The 27,484-nt window shown below is 42.8% G+C and overlaps 1 protein-coding gene across 1 annotated transcript in view; it reads left to right on the top strand.

The window, feature by feature from the left end:
• The window catches only part of nup214 (nucleoporin 214), a 115,457-nt gene that overhangs the window by 45,285 nt on the left and 42,688 nt on the right, over positions 1-27,484 (top strand). Inside the window, exons 18-26 of the mRNA XM_043719712.1 lie at positions 718-821; positions 2,992-3,171; positions 5,101-5,186; positions 7,263-7,346; positions 10,414-10,638; positions 13,873-14,001; positions 15,935-16,043; positions 25,301-25,349; positions 26,176-26,278. Of these exons, the coding sequence (XP_043575647.1) occupies positions 718-821; positions 2,992-3,171; positions 5,101-5,186; positions 7,263-7,346; positions 10,414-10,638; positions 13,873-14,001; positions 15,935-16,043; positions 25,301-25,349; positions 26,176-26,278 (1,069 nt within the window). The remainder of the gene's footprint in view (positions 1-717; positions 822-2,991; positions 3,172-5,100; positions 5,187-7,262; positions 7,347-10,413; positions 10,639-13,872; positions 14,002-15,934; positions 16,044-25,300; positions 25,350-26,175; positions 26,279-27,484) is intronic.

Genomic DNA, 27,484 nt, shown 5'->3' with positions numbered 1-27,484 from the left:
ATCATATTTCTGGTTTTCAGTTCTGTCTCTTTAGAAATATACCCCATTGTTGTGTTTGCTTTTCTGGGGGTGTCATTATGTACCTGGTTTATTCTAAATACATGGCTCATCATGCCTGCATCATTTATTCAATCACCTAGCATTTCTCCCCCCATGAACCTGCACATACTGTTCAAGCATTCTCCATTTGCAGTTACCAGTTTCTATGGAGCTTGTTTAAGATGGTGCTTTCCAGGTTTCATGAAGATATTTCTCCTCAGTCCCTCTTTAGTTAGTTTGCTACATATTTTAAACCTGTGTGATCTGAATACCAGATGAAATAATTGCTGCAAATCTGATCATTCGAAGTTAGTCATCATTGAGAACTACTCTGCCTAATCTCCCCGTAACCCCCTCTACGTGAAAGGACACAATCCCATTTCTCTAATTTCTGTCCATACCTGGTAAACCATCCAGGTCGACCCTCAGAGTTTTGGCATCCTTCCCAAATTATGAAGAGAACTTGCTCTTTTGTCAAAGTTGTGCAGTTGTTGGTTCTTTTCCATTTTAGTTTTGAAGAAAGATCACTGTAGCTGCTTTCTCTTTCCACAGATGCTGCCAGACCTGCTGAGTTTCTCCAGCAATTTCTGTTGTTTCTTTTCAATTTATTATTGCGCAGTGTATTTACTTGTTCAGGGTAAGGCAAGTAAATAATGGTGAGTTGCTTTTGTTTTGCAGGAAATTCGCCAACTGCATCAGTACGTGAGGTTTGCCGTGCAGGATGTGAATGATGTGTTGGATATGGAATGGGAGCAATACCAGGAAAAGAACAAGAAACACAAGTGAGTGGTTCTCAGTGCAGAGTTTGGAGATGTGCCTTTGGGGATTTAGAACACAGTGTCAGTCATGGCTCAGTGCACAATGAGCTCGTTTGGATTCAGGTCTGCATTCCAGTAACTGCAGCACAGATACCGAGACTGAAGGGAGAAATGCGCCTTTAGCAGTGTCGTCTTAACAAAGTGGAGTCAAACCGAGTTAAATGTTCCCACAGCCTCTAGTTTGAAAAAAAAGCAAGGGAGTTCTCAACCCTCAACCAACATCACTGTAAAACAGCAACGCGTTATTAGAGTGATCGCTGGCATGCGGCAGATTATCCCAGTGCCATTATACACAGGATTCTGTCGGCATAGGTGTGGATATCTAACCCCGCAGTGTTCTGCTTTTAGCTGCAGGTTCCCCCTTTAGCCACTGAAGTGAATGTGAAACTACACAAGCAATATTGCAGTGGATGCTAGAGATCTGAAGTAAAAATAGGATACACTAGAAATATTCATCAGGTCAGGCAGCATTTTTAGAGAGAACCAGAGTTAATGTTTCAGGCCAAGAATGTTTCATTAGAACCGGGGCTACGAAAGTACTTGTGTATGGTATTATTTGGAGGTATAAGGAGAAACAGGACACTCAGCCTGTCAGGTGCTGGTGTTCAATGCTTACTTCTTTCCAGGCCTCGTTTTATCCTGTCAGTGTATTCTCTTCCTTTCTTTCCTGTGGTCTTCCCAGCAAGTGAAAAAGTTATCTCGACTCTAAACCTTCCTCCCACCTTCTAGATCTCTATCAGGTGACCATCACCAGAACATAAGAACGAGGAGCAGGAGTAGACCGTCTGGCCCTTCGAGCCTGCTCTCCCATTCAGTAAGATCATGGCTGATCTTTTTGTGGACTCCGCTCCATTGATCCACCCTCTCATCATCACTCTTAATTCCTTTACAGTTCAAAAGACATCCATCTTAACTTTGAAAACGTTTACTGAAGTCACGTCAACTACTTCCCTAGGCAGGGAATTCCATAGATTCACAACCCTCTGGGTGAAGAAGTTCCTTCTCAGTTCTGTCCTAAATTTTGAGACTATGCCCTTCTGTCCTAGTTTCACCTGCCAATGGAAACATCCTCTCTGTCTATCTTATCTGTTACCTTAATAACTTTATTCATCTGTAAAAACATTCTTCTAAACTCCAAATGAATGTAATCCCAGTCTACTGAGTCTCTCCTCATAAGCCAACCCCCTCGACTCCAGAATCAATCTCTGCACCCCCTCCAGTGCCAGTACATCCTTTCTCAAGTAAGGAGACCAAAACTGTAGACAGTAATCCAGGTGTGGCCCCACCAGCACCCTACACAGCTGCAATATAAGCTCTCAGCTTTTAAACTCAATCCTTTTAGCAAGGACAAAGTTCCATTTGCCTTCCTAATTACCTGTTGTACCTGCAGACCAACCCTCTGTGATTCATGCACAAGGACACTCAGGTCCCTCTGCCCAGCAGCCTGCTGTAACTTCTTACCATTCAAGTCATAATCCTTTTTACTGTTACTCCTTCCAAAATAGATGACTTCACATTTATTAATGTTGTATTCCATCTGCCAGACCTTTGCCCACTCACTCAATGTATCTATGTTCCTCTGCAAAGTTTCACAGTCCTCTGCACACTTTGCTCTGCCACTCATCTTAGTGTCATCTGCAAACTTTGACACACTACACACCGTCCCCAACTCCAAAGCATCCATATAAATTGCGGATAATTGCGGTCCCAACACTGATCCCTGAAGCACACCACTAGTTTCAGATTGCCCACCAGAATAGCACTCATTTACCTCCACTCCCTGCTTCCTGTTCGTCAACCAATCCTCTATCCATGCTAGTACTTTATCTGTAACACGACACATCTTTATCTTATGCATCTTTTTCTGGAGAAAAGTGCTGTAGCCTGTTCAGTCTTTCTTGGTAATGATCAACCCTTAATTCTCGCCCAGTATGTGTGGGTCTCTCTCGCACCTTTTGCTGTGCCTCTGTATCCTTTTAATGTAAGGAAGATGGAACAGCACGCCACGTGTGGAGTGTCTGAAGTTGAACAAACAGCTATGATTTTAGCTTACATATGTCTGTCATGTGAAGAGAAGTGGAGTGTTTTATCTTCACTTGATTTTAGTTACAAAGACTCTACTGTTTCATTCCAGACACCTACTTCTACCAGAGAGGGAAGTGTTGTTCAACGCTTTGGCGAGTCATCATGAGATCATTACCCAGCAGGATAAGAAGATTAATGAACTGATTGACAGCCTGCAGAATCTCCGTATTTATAACCAGACCTCCAAGTGGTGTGTGCCCAATGAAAAGTGTCTGCTCAGTGATCGTTGGTAGGTTTTACGCATCCTACTCAGCGCATTAGCTACAACAGTCTCTGTACCTAATCAAACATCAGATCCTGTGCAGTAGGTTCGCCTACTTGGCCCAGACTGAGAGGACTGCAAAAGTGGGACCTCCGTGCAGACAGGTGAGCGCCTTGAGTGCCAGTACTGATGGAGTTCTGCTCTGTTGGAGGTGCCAACTGTTGGATGAGAGTTTATACTTCAGCCCTGTCTGTTCTCTCTGGGCACAAAAGATTCCAAGGCACTCCATTAGAGAAGGAGCAGGGGGATTTTCCCAGTTCCATGGCTGATATTTATCTGTCCGCTAACATCCCAAAAATTTGCTCTTTGTGGGAGCTTCCTGTGTTCAAATGGACACTTTCATTCCTGACAGTACAGCAGTGGATAGTTCATAATGAGCAGTAAAAAAATCTCTGAACCATTACTGAGGTATGAATCGTGCTTTACAAACACTACACTTAATGGTAAGGTCCTAGGGAGTGTTGCTGAACAAAGAGACCTTGGAGTGCAGGTTCATAGCTCTTTGAAAGTGGAGCCGTAGGTAGATAGGGTAGTGAAGAAGGCATTTGGTATGCTTTCCTTTATTGGTCAGAGTATTGAGTACAGGAGTTGGGAGGTCATGTTGAGCTGTACAGAAACTTGAAAGAGTTCAGAAAAGATTTACAAAGATGTTGCCAGGGTTGGAGGGTTTGAGCTATAGGGAGAGGCTGAGGGGCTGTTTTCCCTGGACCGTCAGAGGCTGAGGGGTTGACCTTATAGAGGTTTACAAAACTAAGAGGGGTATGAATAGGATAAACAGACAAAGTCTTTTCCCTGGGTTAGGTGAGTCCAGAACTAGAGGGCATAAGTCTTAGGGTAAGAGGGGAAAAATATAAAAGAGACCTAAGGAGCTGCCAGAGGATGTGGTGGAGGCTGGTACAATTACAACATTTAAGAGGCATTTGGATGTGTATATGAATAGGAAGGGTTTGGAGGGATATGGGCCGGGTGCTGGCAGGTGGGACTAGATTGGGTTGGGATATCTGGTCAGCATGGACAGGTTGGACTGAAGGATCTGTTTCTGTGCTGTACATCTCTATGACTCTATGACTGAGTTTTTTTAAAAACTTGCCCACCCATCTTCCAGGTCCCTGGTATGTTTCTGAAGTTTGTGTTGTCCAGAGTGTGCTATATATTTATCTGGTGAGACTTACTGACCAGATGAAGCAAGTAGCATAGGATGAAAGCAAAAGTTTTTCGCTTGCATCTGAAAATTGGACCTTCCGTTATTTTTACTTGCTGTGCAGTATTAGTTGAGCAGTCTGCCAAGTGTTGACCTTATACTGTATCAGAATTGCTGTGTTTTTAAAATACCATTTTTATTAGCCCCCTACACAAGTTGTATAAATGCTAGCAATTTATCTTGCGCAAATGCCTACATGTCCTTAGGTAATAAAACAAATTGAATCAGAGCAGGAGATGGATTTTAGGTTTATTTTTGTAGGTGCAGTGCTGATTCAGAGGAAACTGGTGGTGTCCTGGCACAGACCCAGCTCTCTCGGCTGTAGAGTTCGATAGATTTTGACCTTCCAATGAAGCTTGCTTCGTTGCCCCTTACATTTTGAATTAATGTGCTTCGTTTGATCTTCATTAAATGTTTGTTACCTGACAGTTGCCACAGTCATCGTGAGTCCTGTGATATTCCTCTGTAGGCAGCCTTGGAAGGGCAAATCTTATCTAGCAGTATTTTAGATGTTGCAAAAAGTAACCACAAACTTACACTCGAACCTTTGATAAGACGCTAGTCAAATGCAGAAGGCTAAAATGTTTAATGGTCACTGTTTGGGCCAATTTAGTCAACACTAGCTCCAAAACACCCTAAGTTATCCCCATATCAGCTTACTACATGCCATTTTGGGTCTGATTTCTTTTCTACAGCTGGGATACTGAGTTAGAGATGCTGCGCAATGTCCTGGTGAAGACTACCCTGGATGGAACACCAAAAGGGACTTCAGCTGCTCCAGGTAAAACTTCACTGTTTCATGTTTGATTCATGGGGAAAGGGTCATTTGTTTGGTATGACCGTTAGAACATAGAACAGTACAGCACAGAAACGGGCCTTTCGGTCCATGCTGAACATGACGCCAAATTAAACTAATCCCTTCTGCCTGCCCTTGGTCCATATCCCTCCATTCCTTCCGTGCCCACGTGTTTATCTAAAAGCCCCTTAAATATCCTTATCGTATCTGCCACCCCCACCACCCCTGCAGTGTGTTCCACACTCCTGTCACTCTCTGTGTAAAAGACTTATCCCTCTCATCTCCTCTGAACTTTCCCCCTTTCACCTGAAATGCATATCCCCTAGTATTAGACATTTCGACTCTGGGGGGAAAAAAAGGTTCTGACTTTGAAAGCAATGTGTTTAACTGTGTTAATCATCATGGTCTGCTAATTTCCCCATGTTTGGAAATTGGAGAGCTGCAAATATATTATAGGGTTGTAAAGATCAGTTATAGATCAGTCAGTGGTGGGGGAACATCAAGAAACAATTATTCACACTTGAATTAATAGCCACATGGATTGATTCAGCAGGATCTGCATGAATTTAAGGAAGATTGTTTCTAACTTGCTGGTGATGGGTCGGAGCGGAGAGATGAGAAGGAGGATGGGCAGTTCAAGAAAGTAGTGCTGAGTTGGAGGGTTGGATCTGGGATATGGTGGGCGGAGGGGAGATGAGGAAACTGGTAAAATTGCCATTAATGCCATGTGGTTGGAGGGTCCCAAGGAGAAGATGAGGTATTCTTCCTCCAGTTGTCGGGTGGTTGGGTGGCCAAGGGATTGGGTCTGTGTATCGCACTCTTGTTTTTCCTGATGGCTAACTTGAACTAAACCTGAGTGCACACCTCTTGGCTCAAATTCTCTTCTGATTTTGGGATTGCACTTAGGTCCCCATTCCTTACCTCTTGTCAAGAATTCAAAGCCCTCGTGCCATTAGTTTATTCTGAAATGTGAATTTAAAACGCGCACATTCAGTGAGTGGATACAGCAGTTTCAAACAGCAAAACAAAGAACAGAAAATACTTGAGGGGGCAGTCAGCATCTGTGGAGAGTACAGATGAGTTTATGATGTATTTGTCACTGTGTTGGAAGTAGAGGATTGAATGTTGGCCAGTACCTGAAAGGAACATCCTGCACCTTAAATGATGCTGTCTGATCTCTACCCTCGACTTGGCTAGAGCTTGTTTTTCTAGTTGCTGTTTCCCAGGCCGCACAGATATAAATCTTTGAAGGTCTCAGAACAGGCCATTTCAAAGGCACACGGAATTCTTGACTTTTCTAAATAGATGCAGAGGAACATACAAACAAAGAAGTTTCTATAGCAGTGCTTTATACGTCCCTGGTTAATTAACCAGCTAATATTGGAGAATTGTGTCCAATTCTGGAAACTACTCTTTTGGAAGGTTGTCAAGCTGTTGGAGGTGGTGGAAAGGAGAGTTTCCAGAATGGTACCAAGAATGAAGTAATTTAAGTGGAATGACTTGAATGGTTTATAAGTGATTATAGGGAGATTAAATTGAACAAGCTTCAAAATTTTGAGGAGATTGGCCAGACTAAATAAGTAGAAACTGTTTCTATTCAGTAGAAGGGCCGTAGCCAGAGGAGACAGATTTTCGATAAAATTGCCAAATGATTGATGAAATTTCCTTTTCCTGAGTTGTCATCCACAGTGCTGTGTGTGTGAAGGGGTGGTGGAAGTACATTCAAGTGTAATTTTCAAAAGTGATTTGAATCCCTACTTCATGAGAAAAACGGATGCAGGGAAGAGCAGGGTAGTGGGACTAATTTGATAAAATTTTCAAAGAGCCAGCATAGGTGCAATGGACCAAATGGCTGTCCCCTGTAAGTGAATTTGTTTTGTCATTTTGGGGCAGATCGTCAGCTATAATACTGAGTGGTGAGGCAAGCTCAGAGGACTGTCTAACATCTTTCCAATTTGTTTCTCTGAAGGCGAGAATTCAGACTCTGGTCGTTCCGATGACTTGATAACATGAAGTGTCTTTTTTTAAACGTATGTCAATTTTTTTTTCCTTGACCTTCAGGTAAACTATCTCCAGTGAAACAATCCCAGCTACGGAACTTCCTTTCCAAAAGACAGACTCCACCTGTGAGATCCACTGCACCAGGTAATAAGAAAATCCCTTTGGGAGGTGGCAGGAGAAATTGGGTGGCTGCAGTGGCTGGTTGTATCTCTGTAAGGGAATTGGGAAGGGATTCATTTACCTCTGATAACCCAGTGTAGTTAAAGAGAATTCTGTATTGATGCTGACCATCACAATTGAGAAATGCGAATTAAAGCTGTTCCCACGCCCCCTCATATGTGTATACAAGTCACTTAGAGAGTCATACGGCTTGGAAACAGACTATTCAGCACAACTCGTCCATGCCGACCAAATTTCCCAAACTAAATTAGTCCTGTTTGCCTGCACTTGGCATTTCTGTTCATGTTCCTGTCCAAATGTCTTTTAAATGTTGTAACTGTACCTGCATTTCCCGCTTCCTCTGGCAGTTCATTCCACATACAAGTTATCCTCTGCATGAAAGAGTTGCCCTTCAGGTCCCTTTTAAATCTTTCTCCTGGCATCTTAAAATTATGCTGTTCATTTTTGAACTCCCAGTTCAATGGAAAAGACCTTTGCTATTCACCTTATCTATACCCGTCATGATTTTATAAAACTATGCAAGGTCACTCCTCAACCTTCTAAACTCCAGTGAAAAAATGTCCCAGCTTATCCAACCTCTCCTTATAACTCAAACCCTCCAGTCTTGGTAATATCCTTTTAAATCTTCTGTGCACTCTCTCCAGTTTAATAGAATCCTTCCTGTAGCAGCTCAACCAGAATTGTATGCAGTACTCCAAAATGCGGCCTCACCAAAGTTCTGTACAACCGCAACATGATGTCCCAACTCCTGAATACAATGATCTGAGCAACGAAGGCAAGCATCTCAAATGCTGCCTTTACTATCCTGTCTACCTGTAATGCAACTTTCAAAGAACTGTGTACCTGAACCCCAAGGTGTCTCTGTTCGGCAACACTATCCAGTGCTGTACCATTATCTGTGTAAGTCCTGCCCTTGCTTGTCTTACCAACATGCAACATCTCACATTTATTAAAATTAACTACATCTGTCACTCCTCACTCATTGACCCAATTGATCCAGATCCCTTTGGCATCTTAGATAACATTCTTCACTATCGACTATATGACCAATTTTGGTGTCATCCATAAAATTAATAGCCATGCTTCCTAAATTCTCGTCCATGTCGTTCATATAAATGACAAGCAGCAGTGGGCCCAGCACTGATTCTGGTATGTTGACAAAAATGTGTGGTTACCCGTTTTGGACTGATAAAGGATAAATCTGGACACTTCCTACGTGCTGCAAAGGTCAAATGATGGATGTCCAAGGAGACTTAGGGTGCACAGGTGTTTAAAATGTCACAAACAGCTGCTGAAAATAATCAAGGGAATGAATTGAATGCTGGCCTTAAGGAGTGGAGTTAGGTTGCATTTGTACAAAACCCAGGTTCGACCTCACTGGGAGTACTGTGAGCAGATCTTCGCACTGTACCTCAGGAAGGATATATTGGCCTTGGAGGGAGTGCAACAAAGGCTTACAAGAATCATATCTGGACATCAGGGTTAAGTCATGAGAAAGATTATACAAACTGGCCGTTTTCTGGAGAATTTAGAAGGTTAAAGGCTTATCTAATCAAATCTTCAAGTCATTAACAGGAAAAGATAGGGTAAGGATAAACTATTTTCACTGGTTGAGAATTCTAGAACTAGTTGGCATTGTTTGAAAATTAGGGCCAGGGTGGGAGAGATTTGAAACTCTCTTCCACAAACAGCAGTAAATGCTGGATCAGCTGTTAATTTTAAATTGAGACAGATGACACCTTTGTGTAACCAAAATTTAAGGTATGTGGGTCAAAGGCATATGGAGTTAGGTCACAGATCAGCCATGATCTGATTGAATGGTGGAACAGGCTCGAGGGGCTGAATGACCTTCTGCAGTTCCTGTGGTCTTGTGTCCTAAAAAGTGACAATCTTTAACCAGTTGGATTTATACCAATGACACCAACTTCAGGGCACTGCTCATTTTGGGCTCAAATAAGTTGTGGGTGTAGGTTTGCTCACTGAGCTGGAAGGTTCATTTCCAGACGTTTTGTCAACTTACTAGGTAACATCTTCAGTGAGCCTCTGGGCGAAGCACTGCTGATGATTCCTGCTTTCTATTTATATGCTTGGGTTTCTTTGGGTTGGTGATGTCATTTCCTGTTCTTTTTCTCAGGGGGGTGGTAGATGTTGTCTACCTCGATGTGTTTGTTGATAGATTTCCGGTTGGAATGTCATGCTTCTAGGAATTCTTGTGTGTGTCTCTGTTTGGCTTGTCCTAGGATGGATGTGTTGTCCCAGTCAAAGTGGTATCTTTCCATATCCGTATGTGAGGATACTAGTGAGAGAGGGTCATGTGGTTTTGTGGCTAGTTGGTGTTCATGTATCCTGGTGGCTAGTTTTCTGCCTGTTTATCCAATGTGGAATTTGTTACATTCCTTGCATGGTATATTGTAAATGACATTAGTTTTGCCTGTTGTCTGTACTGGGTCTTTCAAGTTCATTAGCTGCTGTTTTAGTGTGTTGGTGGGTTTATGGGCTACCATGATGCCAAGGGGTCTCAGTAGTCTGGTAGTCATTTCCAAGATGTCTTTGATGTAGGGGAGAGTGGCTAGGGTTTCTGGATGTGTTTTGTCTGCTTGTTTGGGTTTGTTGCTGAGAAATTGACGGACTGTGTTCATTGGGTACCCGTTCTGTTTGAATACACTGTATAGGTAAATAAGTTGTGTTTACTCAATAGGCGTCTCCTGATTAATGTCCAGTTACTCCCTTGTCTACTTTAATTTCGCCAAACCCTCTGTTGTGACCTGAGATTACAGTTTGTGATAAAATATTGACAGCGCCTAATGTGAAGTAGAGGAAGAAAGAAATGGGTGACAAGTTCCTACACAAGAATAATCTTGCTGTACTGCAATGGCAGTGCTCACATTGGACTGCCCATTGCATGTACCGCAGCTTGCTGGTGGGTCTGTACTTTCAAATCAGTCTGTACAGTTCCTTAAAGAAAATGTACCCTTGTTATTTGCTGTTGGGGGCGTAACCTGTGTGTTGTCCATTTATTTGTCCCCTGCAGCTAATCTGTCCAGGTCAGCCTTTATATCACCAAAATGTTATGGAGAGTTGGAAGAGTCGAGTCTTAAGTCTACTTCGCTCCGCTTGGATTATGAAGGTCTTCAGGCCAAAGAGTTAAAACATGCTCCTGTCACCAGGCTGCCCTCCTTTCCACCGTCGGCGATTACCGCGCAGTCAACTCCTTACGGCAAAGGTCAGCCTCCAACTGGTCCCACCGCCACCACAAGTAAGTGTACGAAATATAAAACAAATACTGTCCCACCTTTGGTCTGCCACCAGTTCAAATTGCCTCTTAGCCAATTGTATTGTAATTCAGTGCTGTTTGTGGGAAAAATAGGACAGGAACTTCCCACAGACAGCGAGTGAAATAAATGACCAAATAATGGCACTGTTGTGTAACATTGATTGAAGGATAAATATTGCCCAAAGAGAGAGAATTCCTGAATCTGCCCCACCACTCAAACTGATTGTGGCTAAAACTTAGAGGTATATAAAAATCATGAAGGGCATGGATTAGGTAAATAGACATGGTCTTTTCCCCGGGGTAGGGAACTCCAAAACTAGAAGGCGTAGGTTCAGGGTGAGAGGCGAAAGATTTAAAAGGGATCTAAGGGGCAATTCTTTCACACAGAGGGTGGTACGTGTATGCAAAGAGCTGTCAGAGGAAGTGGTGGAGGCTGGTACAATTACAACATTTAAAAGGCACCTGGATGGGTAAATGATTAGGAAGGGTTTAGAGGGATATGGGCCAAATGCTGGCAAATGGGACTAGATTAATTTAGGATATCTTGTCGGCATGGATGAGCTGGGCTGAAGGGTCTGTTTCCGTGCTGTACATCTCCATGTCTCTAAAGGAGAAACTAAGGACTGGAAATGCTGGAGATCAGAGTTGAAAAGTGTTGCACTGGGAAATCACAGCAGGCCAGGCATCGTTCGAGTAGCAGGATGAAGGGCTTATGCCCAAAACGTCGACTCTCCTGCTCTTCGGATGCTGCCTGACCTGCTGTGCTTTTCCAGCAACACACTTTTCACCTCTCTGGCTCTAAACCCTAGTTTGACCATCCTGGATTATTCCCTGTTCATGGAAAGTTGAATATTTTGCTAAGGTACACAGGTGAAGGGCATTTTTTTGGGAGTGTAGCTTGGTCACTATAGAGCAGACATATAGTGCTGAGTTTTGTGAATAAGCCTATTCCAGAGGGACGTATTGGTGTCTAATTTCATAACTGTACTAATTGACTTGAGATGGATTTACATCCCCATAGTTTTGTAAGGTCATTGGTCTGAAATATTAACTTAATATTATTCTTTTTGGAGCTAATACCTAACCTGCTTGAGTGTTTTTCACTTCATATCACTTCATTTCTCCTTGAACGCAATAATCAATGTCAATCTTAATATCCTTACTGTCTGAGCACCTGCAGCTCTTTGGGAGAGAGAATCCCAGCCATTCCAAATAAAGACATTGATTCTGATATCCATCTTGTACAGCAACAGTGATGTCTAGGTCCTCCACCTGGGGAGACTGTCTCCGTATCGACAGTTCTTGTTATCTGACAGCCCTGAAGGTGTCTTGCCCATCTCCAGTGTAGCTCACTAAATGATGTTCAACCCTGTTTTCTGAAGTGTTGCAGTGATTTCATGGATTTGACAGATACCATACAACGAGATGCAGATAGTTCACATTATTAAGGCTGTTCAGGAAACCTCAACTCTTGGAATTGGAGAACAAGCGTAATGCCAACGATCCCAAAGGAACTTACTGTTATTTAAAAGCTGAGGTGCTCAGGAACATCCATCAAAATACACTTTGACATAGGGACAGGAGAGAATAAACCACAACCAAGGAATCATCAACCAATGCTAATTCATTTTTCAGCTCATTCCTTCTCTTCATGCCCTCCCTACTCAGCTTCGTCCAATTGAAAGGCAATGAATCACTTCCTTAGGGAAACAGTGGCAGTCTCATCCCACCGCAATCAAGCTTTTATCTTACTTAGGTAGACGGTGACTTCAAGCCATGGATAATTGATTCAAGAAGAACAAGTTAGTGGCAGTGAAAGCTCATTCATGCTGTCATTACCATTCTTACCGATTCCAGTGCTCCCCCTCACAGCCTCCAATCTCTGTGATCTTCAGTTCTTCCAAATCTCTCTCTCTCATTTGCTAACTTGCTGGCCCCGTCGACTCATGGTTCCACCGAGCTTCAAATTGTAAATTCTCATTTAAGTGGCGGATGGAGTATAATTCAGAAAAATGTCAGGTGCAGCATTTTGGGAAAGCAAATCCTAGCAGGACTTATACACTTAATGGTAAGGTCCCAGGGAGTGTTGGAGTGCAGGTTCATAGCTCCTTGAAAGTGGAGTCGCAGGTAGATAGGATAGTGAAGAAGGCGTTTGGTATGCTTTCCTTTATTGATCAGAATATTGAGTACAGGAGTTGGGGAGGTCATCTTGCGGCTGTACAGGGCATTGGTTAGGCCACTGTTGGAATATTGCATGCAATTCTGGTCTCCTTCCTATCAGAAAGATGTTGTGAAACTTGAAAGGGTTCAGAAAAGATTTACAAGGATGTTGCCAGGGTTGGAGAGTTTGAGCTATCGGGAGAGACTGAACAGGCTGGGGCTGTTTTCCCTGGAGCATCAGAGGCTGAGGGGTGACCTTATAGAGGTTTAGAAATTATGAGGGGCATGGATAGGATAAATAGACATCTCCTCCCTTTTGCCTGGGATGGGGCAGTCCAGAACTAGACGGCATAGGTTTAGGGTGAGAGGGGAAAGATATCAAAGAGACCTGAGGGGCAACTTTTTCATGTAGAGTGTGGTGAGCGTATAGAATGAGCTGCCAGAGAAAGTGGTGGAGGCTGGTACAATTGCAACATTTTTTAAGAGGCATTTGGATGGGTATTATGAATAGGAAGGGTTTGGAGGGATATGGGCTGGGTGCTGGCAGGTGGGATTAGATTGCGTTGGCATATCTGGTTAGCTTGGGCGAGTTGGACCGAAGGGTCTGTTTCTGTGCTGTACATCTCTTTGACTATGTTCAAATCTGTCCATGTGCTCTTGCCTCCCGATATTTGTAATACCCTGCAGCCCTAAAACCATTAAAACCTGTGCATTCCTCCAATTCTAGCCTCTTGTGTATCTCTGATTTCTTCCACACCTCTACTCATGAGCTCTCTATCTATTGATCTCTCTCCTCCTTTTACACATTCTTTAAGATCTACTTCTTTGACCAGACTTTTGGTCACTTGTTCTGATATCTCTTTATGCGGCTTGGTGCCACACTTTATTTGAGAATGCTGCTGGTAAAGCAGCTGATGCCATTAAAGATGCTACATAAATGCAGTTGTTGTTGCAATATTGGAAGCTTTCATAATTTGCACAGATGGCCTCTCAAAAGCTTGTTTTTTGTTTTGCTCTTTATTTCCTCCCCCTCCCACCCCCGCCCATGCTCATCAGTTCCAAAGCCAACAGGTAAGATGGTGAAACCTGGAGCACCAGCGGCTGAGAAGCCAGCCACCAGCCTTCCAGCTGCCCAAGCTGCTGCTCAGGCAGCTTTCCGGAGACAGATGACCAGTCAGGTGCCAGGTAACTAAGCCACTTGAGCGTAAGCTGCCTGTGATGGGATGGGGGTGGGGGCAGCTGATGCTCACCTTGCTTTGGAGGTTGGTCTTGTCTTTTAAGAAAAAAAGAAAATGGTAGATTCCAGGATGCAGTGTTCCAGAGATGCAGACTGTTGAATGAGACATTAAACCAAGATGCCACCTGCTGTCCCATGTGGACTTAAAGATCCTTTGGCCATTATTCCAAAGAAGGGCAGGGAGTGTGCTGATATTTGTTCCGAAATGAAGTATTTTTAAAGAACACTGTAGCTGGCCGTTCTCCCACTTATTTGTGGGAGCCTGTCCCCACAAACTCACTGCCTTGTTTCACACTGCTGCCAGAAGCACTTGATTGGATGTAAAATGCTCTGAGATATCCTGTGGTCATGAATGCCACAAAATAAATTTGACTCCTTCTTAAATTTAGCGTTAGCCACTGCTGTTGGGAGAGAATGGAGATCAGACGATGACCTAAGGATCCCTGCGCCACCTGACCTTCCAAAGATTTGTTCGGTTCCTTTTTCTTTCCATTTGTTGTGTCCGGCAGTGACATGGGAGACATGGACGGGCAGGAGGGTGCCCTCAGAATTGTGTTGTCCTACCATTGCATCTTGGCTTATTCATTTCATTTACAAACAGTTGAAGTGGTTGCTTCATGCAACTCTTTGAAGTTCCATCTCTTAAGCCAAACTAAAGCTGACAAAGACAAGGATGCGGCCAAACTACATGAAAGTAGAAGTGGTCTTCAGTTAAGAAACATGACGAGGAAAAGGGAAAATGACTCCTAATGAAGACTTGAGGGCAATGACTTTGTTTGATCACTATGCTACCAGCCTCCTGCATTTGACCATAAACTGCTCCTAGAGATTGTGCAAAGATTTTGTCCTTGAATGAGACACCACCTTACATGAAATATGAAAGATTGCACTGTCATTTGCCAACCTAAAGATGGTTAGCTTTGAAGCTGTTAGTTTAAAAAAAAAAATCAGCTTGGCAGAACATGAGCTGTGCAATGACCTTATAATATCAAACAACAACAACTTAAGTTCATTTTTAGGACTGAACTGAGGAGAAAGTTCTTCACCCAGAGAGTGGTGAGTCTGGAATTTTCTGCCCCAGGAAGTGGTTGAGGCTAAAACATTGTTTTTACAAAGAAATTCGATATCGTTCGTTGGTGTAAAGGGTGTAGGGAGAAAGCAGGAACAGGGTACAGAGTTGGGAGGTTAGCCGTGATCATATTGAATGGCAGAGCAGACGCAAAGAGCCAAATTACCTACTCCTCTTATTTTCCAATATAGCACCTCCAATATCCCAAGGTGCTTCAGGATTGTCACACAATCAGCAGGGCCCCCTACTTGAGCATGGGTCATATGAAGGTACTTTGGAATAAGCAACCAAAAGCTTGATCCAAGAGGTAGGTTTAAAAGGATATTGTCGAGGAGGAGAAACTGGTCATGAAGTGGGGAGATGTTTCAGAGAGGAATTGCAGAACGTGAAGCTTGGTATGTGAGAGCATGGATATCGACAGTGGAACAATTAAAATCAGTTCATCCAGAGCTGGAGGAGCCCAGGTAGGTCAGAAGTTTACATGGTGACAAGAGCTTACAGAAATAGGGAGGAAATTTGACCATGTGGGGATTTGAAATGAGGATGCCAATTTTAAAATTGGAACATTCCCAGAACAGGAACTAAAGTAGGTCAGTGACGATCGGAGGCGGGATGTTCAGATGTGCCGTACAGTGAATGTAAATTGCATGTTTGTACTTAGTTACAAGAACGTAATTTGTGTCTTTAACATACAACGAGAAAGCACTCACCTTAACAGCCCAGTAAATCTGTTCAATTAGTGACATGAAAACATGTGTAATTGAGACATACTGTTTTAATTTGAATTTTGATTTTATTTTTGCCAAACTTAGCTGCAAGTGCGAGCTTCCCCGAACCTGAACAAAAAGAAGCTCCTCCAACCATTGCGCTTCAAATCCTGCCCAGTACAGGCCTGCCTCCGGGTCCACCATCTGTCCTCAGGTCAGTTTACCATCCTCAGGTAGAAGGCAATGCAGACTACTGTCATCAGTGATTGGACTCCTCCTTTTCAGTTGCTTGTTTTAAATGCTTTGCTTTTATAAGTGTTGCAGGAGTTTGTCCAGCCCCTGCTGTCTTTTGCACCATTCCGTTAGATCAGGCAGCACTGTGTTTTCACTCTGTCTTCCACACCTTGATGTCCGTCCCCTTTCAGTGACAAACTGCTCCTGACATTACCTTCAGATGACCCAGTTCCAGCCTCACTCACCAAGAGAAATAGTTTCTCTCAATCCATCTGTTGATCAATCGATCTATCTTGTCAGCTTGTCTATCATTTTAAATGTCCCAATTTTAGCACCCCACTTTGCTGAAGGAACGATGAACCAGGTTTATGCAATGCCCTAATAATTTACTCCTTTCAGCCCTGCTGTCATTCTGGATCATCTGCAGTGCTTTCCTTCCAGCCTTTGCTGCCTTACTGAAGTGTGGTGCCAGAACTGAAGACGCTTCATCTATACCAGCTTCATGCTTTTGAACACTTCATGACTGCCACCCTTTAAGAGACAGTACACCATGGCCCCTTCATTTTTTTGTTTATCTCCAGCCACCTTCCATTCTTGCATGCTCCCACTCACTGTCACACTGCATGTGCTACAATTCCACAGCATCTGTGGACAGAGAAACTGGGTTAATGTTTCAGGTCAGTCACTGGCCCTCATGACCGGTGACAGGTCATTGAGCTGAAGAGTTACCTTTGCTCCTGTCCCCACAAGTGCTGGCACTTCCCAGTCTCATCTGCTCTTCGTGCAGGTGCTGGAAATCTAGAATATTTTGTAATGTATTACGTTGTACTGTTTCTCGGCCCACTCTTCCTTCTGCAAACTACAGTTCTCTTGTTCTCCATGCGATCTAATTCCTACCTTAGTAACATCTGTAGGTGAATGTATTTACAGCTGTTCCTGCTTTAATGTAGTCATAATATGAAAAATAAGTGTGGAATGCCATTTATCAGTTCTTGTTGATCCTGTTTTGACTTGAGTTGAATTGAAGTTCAGATTGATAACTCTAGTCTGATGGCGAGATTGTCCAAGCACTTTCTTGATTGGCTGTGTAGATGTATAAACTGCGCCATAATGGCCATGCTCTGGGTAGTGTTCTGTAGGTGATTGTATGACAGCCAATTTTATTAAGTACTAAATCCAGGGATCAATTTGTGGGACTTGTGCGAAGTGGAGCTACTTTACCTATTCTCCCCTTCATTAACCAGAACATGATGTAACCTCAGGCTTATTTCCTGTCTTGTCTCTCCATCAAGATTAATTACTTTCAAGGTATTTTTGTATCTATAGTGTTCCCTCGTAGAACACGTAAAGTTAATGATCTCTTAAAGTATAGTAGTTGTACTCTGTGAAAGAAAGAAATACTTCAAAGATCTATTTGTCTTTCTCCTGGTGAAACTGAGTTGAATCTGTGATTTTCTTTGTTAACTTGTGCAGAATTTTAGTATCTGAAATTGTCAGAGTTGATTTTCTTGTGCTGTGGGTGATGTTGTCAGCTTGCCTTTAGGTGGCACTATTGCTGCTCTGGTTCAGGTTAGAATGATCAGAATCCACTGGGAAAGGGGAAGCTTGCAGTTGGAGTTGTGGCCAGTTTGTCTCCTTTACCATATTATATGGTAATTACAGCACAGATTCTGCCCTACGTGCCTCTGCAGTGTTTATGCATCACACAAAGTTACTCATATCCATTGTCTTCATGTCCCATCAGCATATTCCTCTATTCCTTACGACCTCAACCTATCCCCTTAAATGCATTTGCATTCCATTGACCGTCAGTGTTTGTGGTACTGAGTTTCTAACCATTCTTTGTTTGAAGTTTCTACCGAATTCCTCCTTGCTGACTATCTTATGATCCCGTATCCTGGTCTGCCTCTCAATCATCATATCAAATCCTCTCATAATTTTAATCACTTTGATCAAGTCACCTCCTCGATCTTTTTTTTTCCAGTCAAATGAGCCCAGCCTGTTTTAATCTTTTCAGATAGTTATAACTTTTCAACTGTTATCACTTCAGCAAAACATTTTTACAATGTCCTGTGCAGCGTTTATATGTTTACCCTGTAGGGACTGAAGCAAACATTTTCAGAACTGTGGAGCAAGAGCAGGTCAGAGTGGATGTTGTTGGTTCACCTTACAGAGAGCTTGCTTTAGGGATTTACGTGTTAGCCTCATGGTCCTACCCGTGTACCTGTGACCTTCCAGTTACCGGAGCACCACACACAGCATTTATTTAATTTTAGAAACGATTGGAGAGTCTATATTCCAACGGAGGTTTCGGGTTGAGCTGACTGGCCTGAATCCTAGTGGTTTAGGATTAGAAGGCAGATGTTTCTGTTGTTTAATAGCCTTCTGGTGAAGCATAGTTCCTATTATTAATCTTTGTGAGACTGTAATATATGCTTCAATTAATCTGTAAGCAGGGATGTATCTGGTATAGAACAATCGAAATCTGTTTTGGATCAGAATCCTTTCACATGGCATGTGTGTAAAATGAAGTATCAAAAGGAATTGTGTGAAATGTATAATCCCTGGAAAAGGCCAGTGCTCTTTCATTCATTCACCATTCATTAAGATCATGGCAGATCTGTCTGTACATAACTCCAATGGAGCACCTTTACTCCATCTCCTTCGATACCCTTACTCCGTTAAGCAACTATTGATCTCTGATTTGAAGTGATTAATAGAACCACTATCTGCTGCTCTTTGTGCATCTTTAGTGAAAGACCTGGCACTGATGTTGAAATCATGTCCCCGCCTTTCGGGGCAGCTGCTGTTTATTGGCATGGGTGAGCATTTTCACGTGGTTCACATTTTAAGACTCAGCATATTCCATCCCCTGTGCCACTATCAATTCTCAGTGAGAGAAAGCCCAGACTGTATAAATCAGCAGATATTGGGGGCATGAACCTTTCTGACCTCTGAAATTGCAGCTTTAGAATTGATGCCTTCTTTACAATCAGTATTCCTTTCCCCCATTGCACTCTGCTTCCTCCTCCATACTTCTGTTTCCCCAAACCTTCTTTCACTTTCCGGCTTACTATACCCACCTCACTTGGACCACAGCCTGACTCAGGTGGCAAAGTGGCTCAGTGGTTAGCACTGCTGCCCCATAGTGGCAGGGGCCCAGGTTCAGTTCCAGCCTTGGACAATGGTCTGTGTAGTGTTTGCACATTCTCTCCATGTCTGTGTCAGTTTCTCTTAGGTGCCCCAGTTTCCTCCCACAGACCAAAGATACGCAGGCTAGGTAGGTTAACCATGGGAAATGCAGAATTACAAGGAGAGGGTAGGGGAGCGGTTCTGGTGAGATACTCTTCGGAGAGTCCGTGTGGCTTTGAGGGGCCGAATAGCCTGCTTCCGCACTGTCGGGATTCTGATATTCCTGTCTTGTTCAGGAGCTCCTCTTCGGGTTTGTTCCCATTCTGACCAGTGGCCAACATAGATGCTGTCTTTATCGTATCTCCCCACCCACCATGGCCTCTCAAAGCATCTGCTTTCTGCATCTTTCTCAGGAGCTGCCTTTGCCTCAAGAGTTTCTTCCATTTTAACCTCTGTGTTTCTGTACTTGAACTCCCGTTGGAGGAGTTTGCTTCCTGTCCATGAACCTTGTGTCCTGTTGTTGCTGAATTCCATTGTGCTTTACTGTCAGCATTTCCCATTTATTTCAACACTGGCAGCTGTCCCAGTTTATTACTACTACACAGTGGCTTTGAGAGGGTTGCTGAAGTCCTACTGATTTATTTTTAAACATGCTCTTGGGCAATACAACATGCAAGTTACTTTCAAATCAGGCAATGCAGTGACTGCAGAGTGATGTTCAGGTCCGTTCTGAGGAGCGTGTGCCCTGTACCTTAATCTCAGCAATGATGCATGTAATGTGTTTCTGATTGGCATCATTAACTGCCTCACAATGGCTCTGTTTCAAGAACAATTTGTATTTCTCTAGTGTCTTTACACAGTAAAACGTTCCAAGATGCTTCAGATTGTTGTAGAAACAGAGCCCAGGAGCAAAGTGAGTCATGAGACCCTTCAAGTCTGTCCATTCGGTATGCTCATGGTTGATTTGTGATCTCAATGTCATACCCCTGTTTTATCCCCATTCTCCTTGATGCCTTTAATAGCAGGGAAAAAAAAATCAGTCTCTTGTCAGACCAAACGTGATGATCAATCACACAAGAATATTTTGTGATTAGATTGAGAAATCCTGGTTAAATGAATAGATTCTAAGACAGATCTCAAAGTGGGATGGGAGGGGAAAGGTTTGAGCTGTGTGAGAACTGTGGCACAAAGAGCCTTTTTGTTCCATGTTGTGAAATTAATGCAATAATATTAAGGACAGCAGAATACATTGTTAGTGGTCATTAATTGGAATCACCTGGAACTGTACTGTGACATTTCTTGCTCTGGGAAATGGAGGTGGTTTTCTTTTTGAGTGGTTTGTCTGTCAGACAAGTGGATTAAATTTTGAAAGAGATTTGCTTGTCACAGGCTGGGCATTCTATGAAGCAAAGGGAAATTGCCCCCTGTTGAAATGTGAAGTGGGCAACTTGTGTTTTCTCGCAGCCTTTCATGGCTGCTCCATATTTCAGGTCCTCTAGCCATGGATGCCAGAAGCACTCAGTGTTGGTGGCTCATCATTGGCAAGTGTTAATGACACCCTTTTCTTCCTTCCTTGTTTCCAACCTGACAGCTCAGTTCAATGCTCGAGGTGTTTTTGCGTGAACTAGTTGATGTGAATGTATAGCTTTCTAACTTCACCTTGAAAACATCATGTTCTTGTTTTAAAAATGCTTTATCATAGCCTCAGGATATTTCACAACCAGTCAGTTACTTTTGAAGTTCAGCCTCTGACCTCGGTCGCTGTACCTCTATCCTCTCTTTCCCTTGGGAAAGCTATATACTCTTTAAATAAAGACCCTGCAAAACTTTACCTACCTGAGCCAGAGAGCCCAGGAAAATGACACAATTCTCAGTTTAGATTATGTATATTATTGTAGCTTTTGTCTCCGTCACTAAGCACTCCCATTGCATTTTGATTTAATTTAGTGTTGTCACATACACCGAAGTACAGTGAAATGTTTTGTTTTTCATTTCCCTGTAAACTGGGCTTCTGTTCCTAATTGGTCATGCAACTTTGAAAGTTGGCCTGAGTAATGATGATAATTAAACTCCCTTGTTGCTTGTCACTTAAATAAAACACTGTCTAGTTCATTCATGTGCTTTAGGGAAGGAAATCTGCTATCCTTTCCTGGTCTGACCTACATGTGGTGACTCTTAACTGCTGTCTGAAATTAATTGAGCAAGGAATTTCAATCCAAGGGCAATTAGAAACTGGTAACAAATACCATAAAACCCCAATTCAATGAAATAATACAGAAATTTCTGTTTTTAAAGCCTTTCCAGTGGCTATTATTATTCTTAATACAAAAATACCCTGAAATCTGTTTAGTCATTCAGTTGTTGAGGTTTAGAGTAATGTGGTTGTGGTTATCAATGTGTGATTGGAAATTTTGAATATAGAGACAGTTTTAATTCATTCTTAATTGCCCCAGTTTTTATCCACCTCTTTTTAAAAAAAAAACGTGTACTACTTCTAGAGCTGTTCTGTTACCTTTCAAACTCGAGTTCGAGCCACATTGTCTGAATGTGGCTTTATTGGCTTTTATTTGTTTGGAAAAGGTGTTTGAATATTAATCAAACAGTAGTAAGTTTATAATGTGCTTTTTGACTTTGATGAAGATTTCACACTTTGCTTCTCTCTGAAGCCTCCAGGGATTTGTCATGGAGCATGTTGACAATCTCCTGATCACCCTGTTGTTTAACTCCCTAGAAAGCTGTTAGGGTTTAGCTCCTTTCCTGATTGGTGTAAGAGAATTAGAAATTTCTTGTACAACCAGTTTGTCTTTTCTGTTTGGCTGTCTGCCAGTATGTCTCAATATCCTAGAGGAGGGAGCGGATCTGGGGTCCACAGATTAAATTTCACAATCAGTCACCACCTTAATCATTCATCCCCACAGGCTGTGGTATGTACCATTTACAGGATATTCTGCAGCCAGTCCCCTGAGCTGCTTCAGCAGCACCTTACAGAACTCTGTCGTCTTCCATCTCGAAGGATGATGGCAGCAGTTAAGTGGGAACTCTATTCCACCTGCAAATTCCCCTTCAAGCCATTCACCATCCTGATTTTGAAATTATCTTGCTGTTCCATCCTTGTCACTAGGTCAAATACTGGAGCTGTCTTTCTAACAGCACTGTGATTGGACCACCTTAAGGCCATTTCAGGATGGCCAAGATTGGTGGGTTTGCCAGTGCTTTGATTTTTCTCCACCGTTGCTGCCAGACCTGCTGAGCTTTTCCAGCAGTTTCTGTTTTTGTTTACCCTGATGTCCAAAGGTTAGGTTAGAGATCGATATTGTGGCCTGGCACTAGGCAGGTAATGGGTGATTTGATTGAGGTCTGCAGGACATTAAACTGAACTAATGGGACTGATAGAAGTTGTTTCTCCTGGATGAGCATTCTCGGGTGAGGGTACGTGGACGAGATCAAGCCTTTTAGGAGTGAACACCTCAATGTTTAAAACTTGGAACTTTCTTCCATTGATGATGGTAGGTCAGTTGTTAAATTTAACTCTGCATTTTTATTCAGCAAAGTTGTTAAAAGATACTAATCTTGAAGGTGACAGGGTACACTAGGGCACTTAAAAAAAAAAACCCACTGGGATCTTGGGCTTCCTAAATGGAGTTATTGCATACATGAGCAGGGGTATGCTCAGTGGAACCTTTGTAATGCTCCAGTTAGGCCACCAGTCAAGCATTGTGTCCAATTCTTTATTTTAGTGCACTCATGGGATGTGGGTGTCACTGGCTGGGCCCAGCATTTATTACCCATCCCTGGTTCCCCCTTGAGAAGTTGGCGGTGAGCTGCTTTCTTGAACCTCTGCAGTGCATGACAACTTACTGTAACCTAACCCTCTGAGTCCACGTATCACTCTGGTAAATCTGTGGTGTCCTCCCTTCGAAGCCAGTTTTTGTTTTGTCTACTCTTAGATGTGAGCATCATTGCCAAGGCCAGCACTTCTGTCCATTTTTGACCACTTTATGGAGGATGTGCGGGACTTGAGAGGAGTTTAACCAGAATAATTTCCGGGATAAGGGATTTTAGCTACAAGATTGGCATTGTCTTTGTTGGAATAATGGAGATTGGACAAGAGAGAAAAATAAAGAAAGAGAGTGTGTTGCTGTCACCTGATAGTTCAAGGTTGCTGATTTGGGCAAGAGTGTTTTTAACCCAGTGGGTGCAACCAGCCTGGAACCCATTGCCAGTGAGGACTGTAGAAGAGGAGGCAATGGATGATTTCAGAAGCAAATTGGAGGGCTCTTGAGCGAAATAAAGGGGTTGGGACTGACTGGATTGCCATACAGAGAGCCAGCATGGACTCAGTGGGCTGAAAGGACTCCTCTGCCATCATGCCTATACAGTTTTGAGAGGCATGCCAGCCATCTTGAGTGAGCTTACAGATCAGCCATGATCTCAGTGAAGGGCTAAAGGGTCCTCTCCTCTTCTTAAGATCCTGTCCTGAATTTGTTTCTGCTTCCTTTTGCTCAAACTTATTCTCTGTCCAGAAGTTGCAGCTACTTGGTAACTTTCAAGTCCCAATAAAGGCCTTTTTGGCTTTCCTTTTCTGTGTTAAGGTTTGAGGTTATTTTGGGAATTGGTTGAAATGAACCTTTGATCCAACACAATTGTAATTAAATGCAGCATCTGAAAGACGAGAAACGGAAAACTCTTCTCCTTATTTCTCGTTTCAAGGCTTTGTGGAGGCATAAATATAAGCAAGAAAAATGACAGTGAATCTATTCTAAAGGTGATTGTCAAAGATAATGACTGTTATTGTAACAAAGGCAGCAACCATTCAAATGTAAGGTTTGGCCTTGGGTGTACATTCCAGTAGTTTCACTTTGAAAGTAATTGGAATAAATTAGCAATAACTGCAGATGTCACCAAGTTGTATGAGTGGAGCACAAAGAATATAAAGAGGCTGTCTTTTATCTCCGATCTAATCCTGTTTCTCAACAGTTGTTCAAAGTGTACTATGTACATGTGTCATTGTTAGACATTCCAGCATGACACATATTCTGCTAATTGTAAATGTTTTAATCTGCTTTAGATGTAGGTTCCCGATACGACACTGTCACAGTTTTCAAGTTGTGCAAACATATAGACCACTCGGCCCGTCTAGCCTGCCCTATCATTCAGTAAGATCATGGCTGATATGATTACGGCTTGAACTCCATGTTCCTGCCTACACGCAATACCATTAGGTTCTTGACTGAAGAGAGTTTATTTCCCGTTGCCTTAAAATGGGAAATTACCCCACTCTTACTGCTTTTTGTTGGGAAAAGACAGTTCCATAAATTCACTGCCCTCAGAAAAATTTCTCCTTGACCCCCCCCCATCTTGAATGGGAAAACCCTTTATTTTTAAACTGTGTTCTGTTCCCTTAGTTTAGTCTCCCACAAAGAGCAACAGCCCTTCAGCATCCACTCTGTCAAGTCCCCATGGGATAATATAATTTTCAATAAGATCTCCACCTCTGTAGACCATGGCTTTCATTGCTCCTGGAGGTTACACATTCACCTTCCATGGCCTTAAAATCTAGCATTCCCTCCATACACCTTTCCTCCTCCTCCTCTTCCTCCCTCGAAGATGATTTCTTCAATCCTGCCTCTCAGAGTAGGTCTTTGGTCTTCTGACCTTGTCATCTTATGTGACAGCACACCCATCTCCCCAGACTTCCCTGTGTTTTCAATTTTGTCTGAGTTTGCTCCAGTATGAATCCTTGTGACATTTTGTGACATTGTGCTGCACTCTTACAGTGCAGCACTCCCTCAGTGGCACCGTGGAGTGTCAGCTGGGATGTGTTGCTTAGGTTACTGGAGAGGGATTTGAATCCATTACCTTCTGCGTAAGGTGTGAGGGTGAGTCACGTCTGACGCCTAACATCGAACTTTCAAAAGTTTTGATCAACCCTCTTGTACACTACCCTTACCAACGTCTGCACTCGTACCATGTTACCTCTGAATTTGTCTTGGTAATCTTGCAGTGTAGAAATGATTCATCGATTTGTGCAAGTATTTGGGGGAATTTTCAAATGCAGTGTTTTAATTAATCCACCCTGTGTGCTTTTTCCCCACTCTCTTACAGCACTACTTTGTCAGCATCTGAAACCGAGATTGGGACTCAGGTCAAGCAGGTAAGGTTACACCAAGTTGATGGATTTAACGAAATCTGCTCTGATTTTAGGACTCCATCTTTTCATTAATGTGCAGGGGAGAGGACATTGATGGGGGGAAAGGCTGGAAACGAGAGGTGTGGGTGAATGAAGGGAGTGTTTGGCAGCAAGGAGGGAGCCGGTACATCGTGTGGACAAACCATACTTGGAATGACCTGTGGTTTGAGGAAAGCCAGTGGCTTCAGAACCAACTCATTGGGGAATGTCATTCATTCAGAAGTGCTATGCTTCAGCCAGTGTGGTTTTATAGGAAGAACTAAAAGACTGCAAACATATATTTGAGTGAAAAGTATCTGCTAACAATGGGGAAAGTGAGAAAGCACTGGTGTCCCTTCCCTGTAGAGATCTGTTACTTGAAACCTTAACCAGTTGATTACTAACAACTTGTAAGTGTGTGCTTGAAAGGAAATCCCAGCCTGCTTCTAGCTAGGGTCAAACATGAAGTATTATTCGCCCACTTCTGTCCTGAAGGTGTTCATGATCTTGTTCATTGCTATGTTAATGTATTGATCAGTGTATGTGGTAAGGAAGAGGGGGCCATTCCATGGACTGAGTGGGAAAGTGGTTTAGAGCTCCAGATGTTAATTATTTTAAATTGATCAGCTTTTTCTTTAAGTAATGACCAAATGCATCATTACAGATATTTTTAAGCAAAACCTTTTACATTTGGCCTAGAGGGTGAGGTGAAGCAATGCATGAAAGCACATGTTATTATTCTGCAAGCTCTCTGTCTCTGCGACAGATGTGCCACTACTTTCTAAATTTGAATTTCTGCTCCATGTTACAGGGACCTGTGAAAGGGCCTGTCAAAACAGAGTCAAGTCCGTCTGGATCAAGTTTACCAGACTCCTCCATATCCTCCTCGAGTTTGATGGCCTCTGTCTCCATAGGTAAGGGATTTGGGATTCACTCTGAGGGTTTAAGAAAGGCTTTTCCAAGATGCACGCAGACTTTGCTAAGAGTGAGTTGGAATGGGAATGTAGTGTGATCCGCAGATGGCAACCTGGGAATCTAACTGAGGCAGAATGAAACAATAAGATTACAACTGTTAGCTGATATCACACTGATTGTCACACCTTGCAGAGGAGTAGCTGCAGTAATTGAAGCAAGCTGAGTTTGAGAATTGTGAACTGATTCTACTGACTATTTCACATACAGTTCTCCAAGCACTGTCTGAGGCCACCAGCCAGAAATCTCAGCATTGTGGAACCTTCAAGCTTCGAAGGCTCACTGTGCCTGAGATGGTGACTTGTAAATCTTCTCAATTTATTTTTACTCCCTCTGCTGTTTTCCCCACAGTCCTGAAAGTATTTTAAGTTTTTATCCAACTGTCTTTTTTAAGTCTGGCTCCCTTTATCCTTTCAGGCTGCATCTTCCAGCACATCATAAATCCAATGTGTTTTTTAAAAATCCAATTCTTATCTTCCCTCTGGTTCTTTGCTAGTTATGTTGCATGTGGCCTTTGGCTACCAACAGTTCAACAGTGGAAGCAAATTCTCGTAATGTATCCTATCAAAACTCTTAATAATTTTACGCACCTTTGCCAAAATTCCCTCCTCTTCTCTGCAAGAGAATAATTCCAGTTTCGTCCCCACATGATCCATAACTGAGCTCCCTTGTGCCATTCTAATAAGTAAAACAAAAACCCCATGGTGCCTTCCAGTAATGTGGTCCCCAGAGCTGGACACAGTCCTCTGGCTGAGATTTGTACTTTAGCAAGCCCTCTTTGTTTTTGTATGTTATGCTTCTGTTTATAAGACCATAGGTCCTCTAAAGTTTATCCTTAACTTGCCACGTGTGTATTCGGATCAGGAAACGGTTTGGTTTCTTAAACCTGCTTTTCCATTCAATAACAACGTGCCTGATGTCATCTCTCCGTCATAGGTTTGTGTGGGTCTACACTTCCCTTAACGTTTACACCGTGTTGTCTCATTCTTCCTACCAAAATGTGTCTTGGTACATGTTGTTTGGTGAAATTACACTTGTTGCGTCTGTCCATTTCACCGATCTCTGTCCACCTGAAGGCTGCTGCCGCATTCCTTAAAGCTTGGGCTTATTTGTGCTTTTTATCTGATGTGCGTTTTGCTCAAGTTTGA

The sequence above is a fragment of the Chiloscyllium plagiosum genome, chromosome 30, assembly GCF_004010195.1.
Source record: "Chiloscyllium plagiosum isolate BGI_BamShark_2017 chromosome 30, ASM401019v2, whole genome shotgun sequence".
Classification (NCBI taxonomy): Eukaryota; Metazoa; Chordata; class Chondrichthyes; order Orectolobiformes; family Hemiscylliidae; genus Chiloscyllium; species Chiloscyllium plagiosum.
Note: the sequence above shows the minus strand (reverse complement) of the source record. Positions and strands in the feature narration are given on the sequence as shown.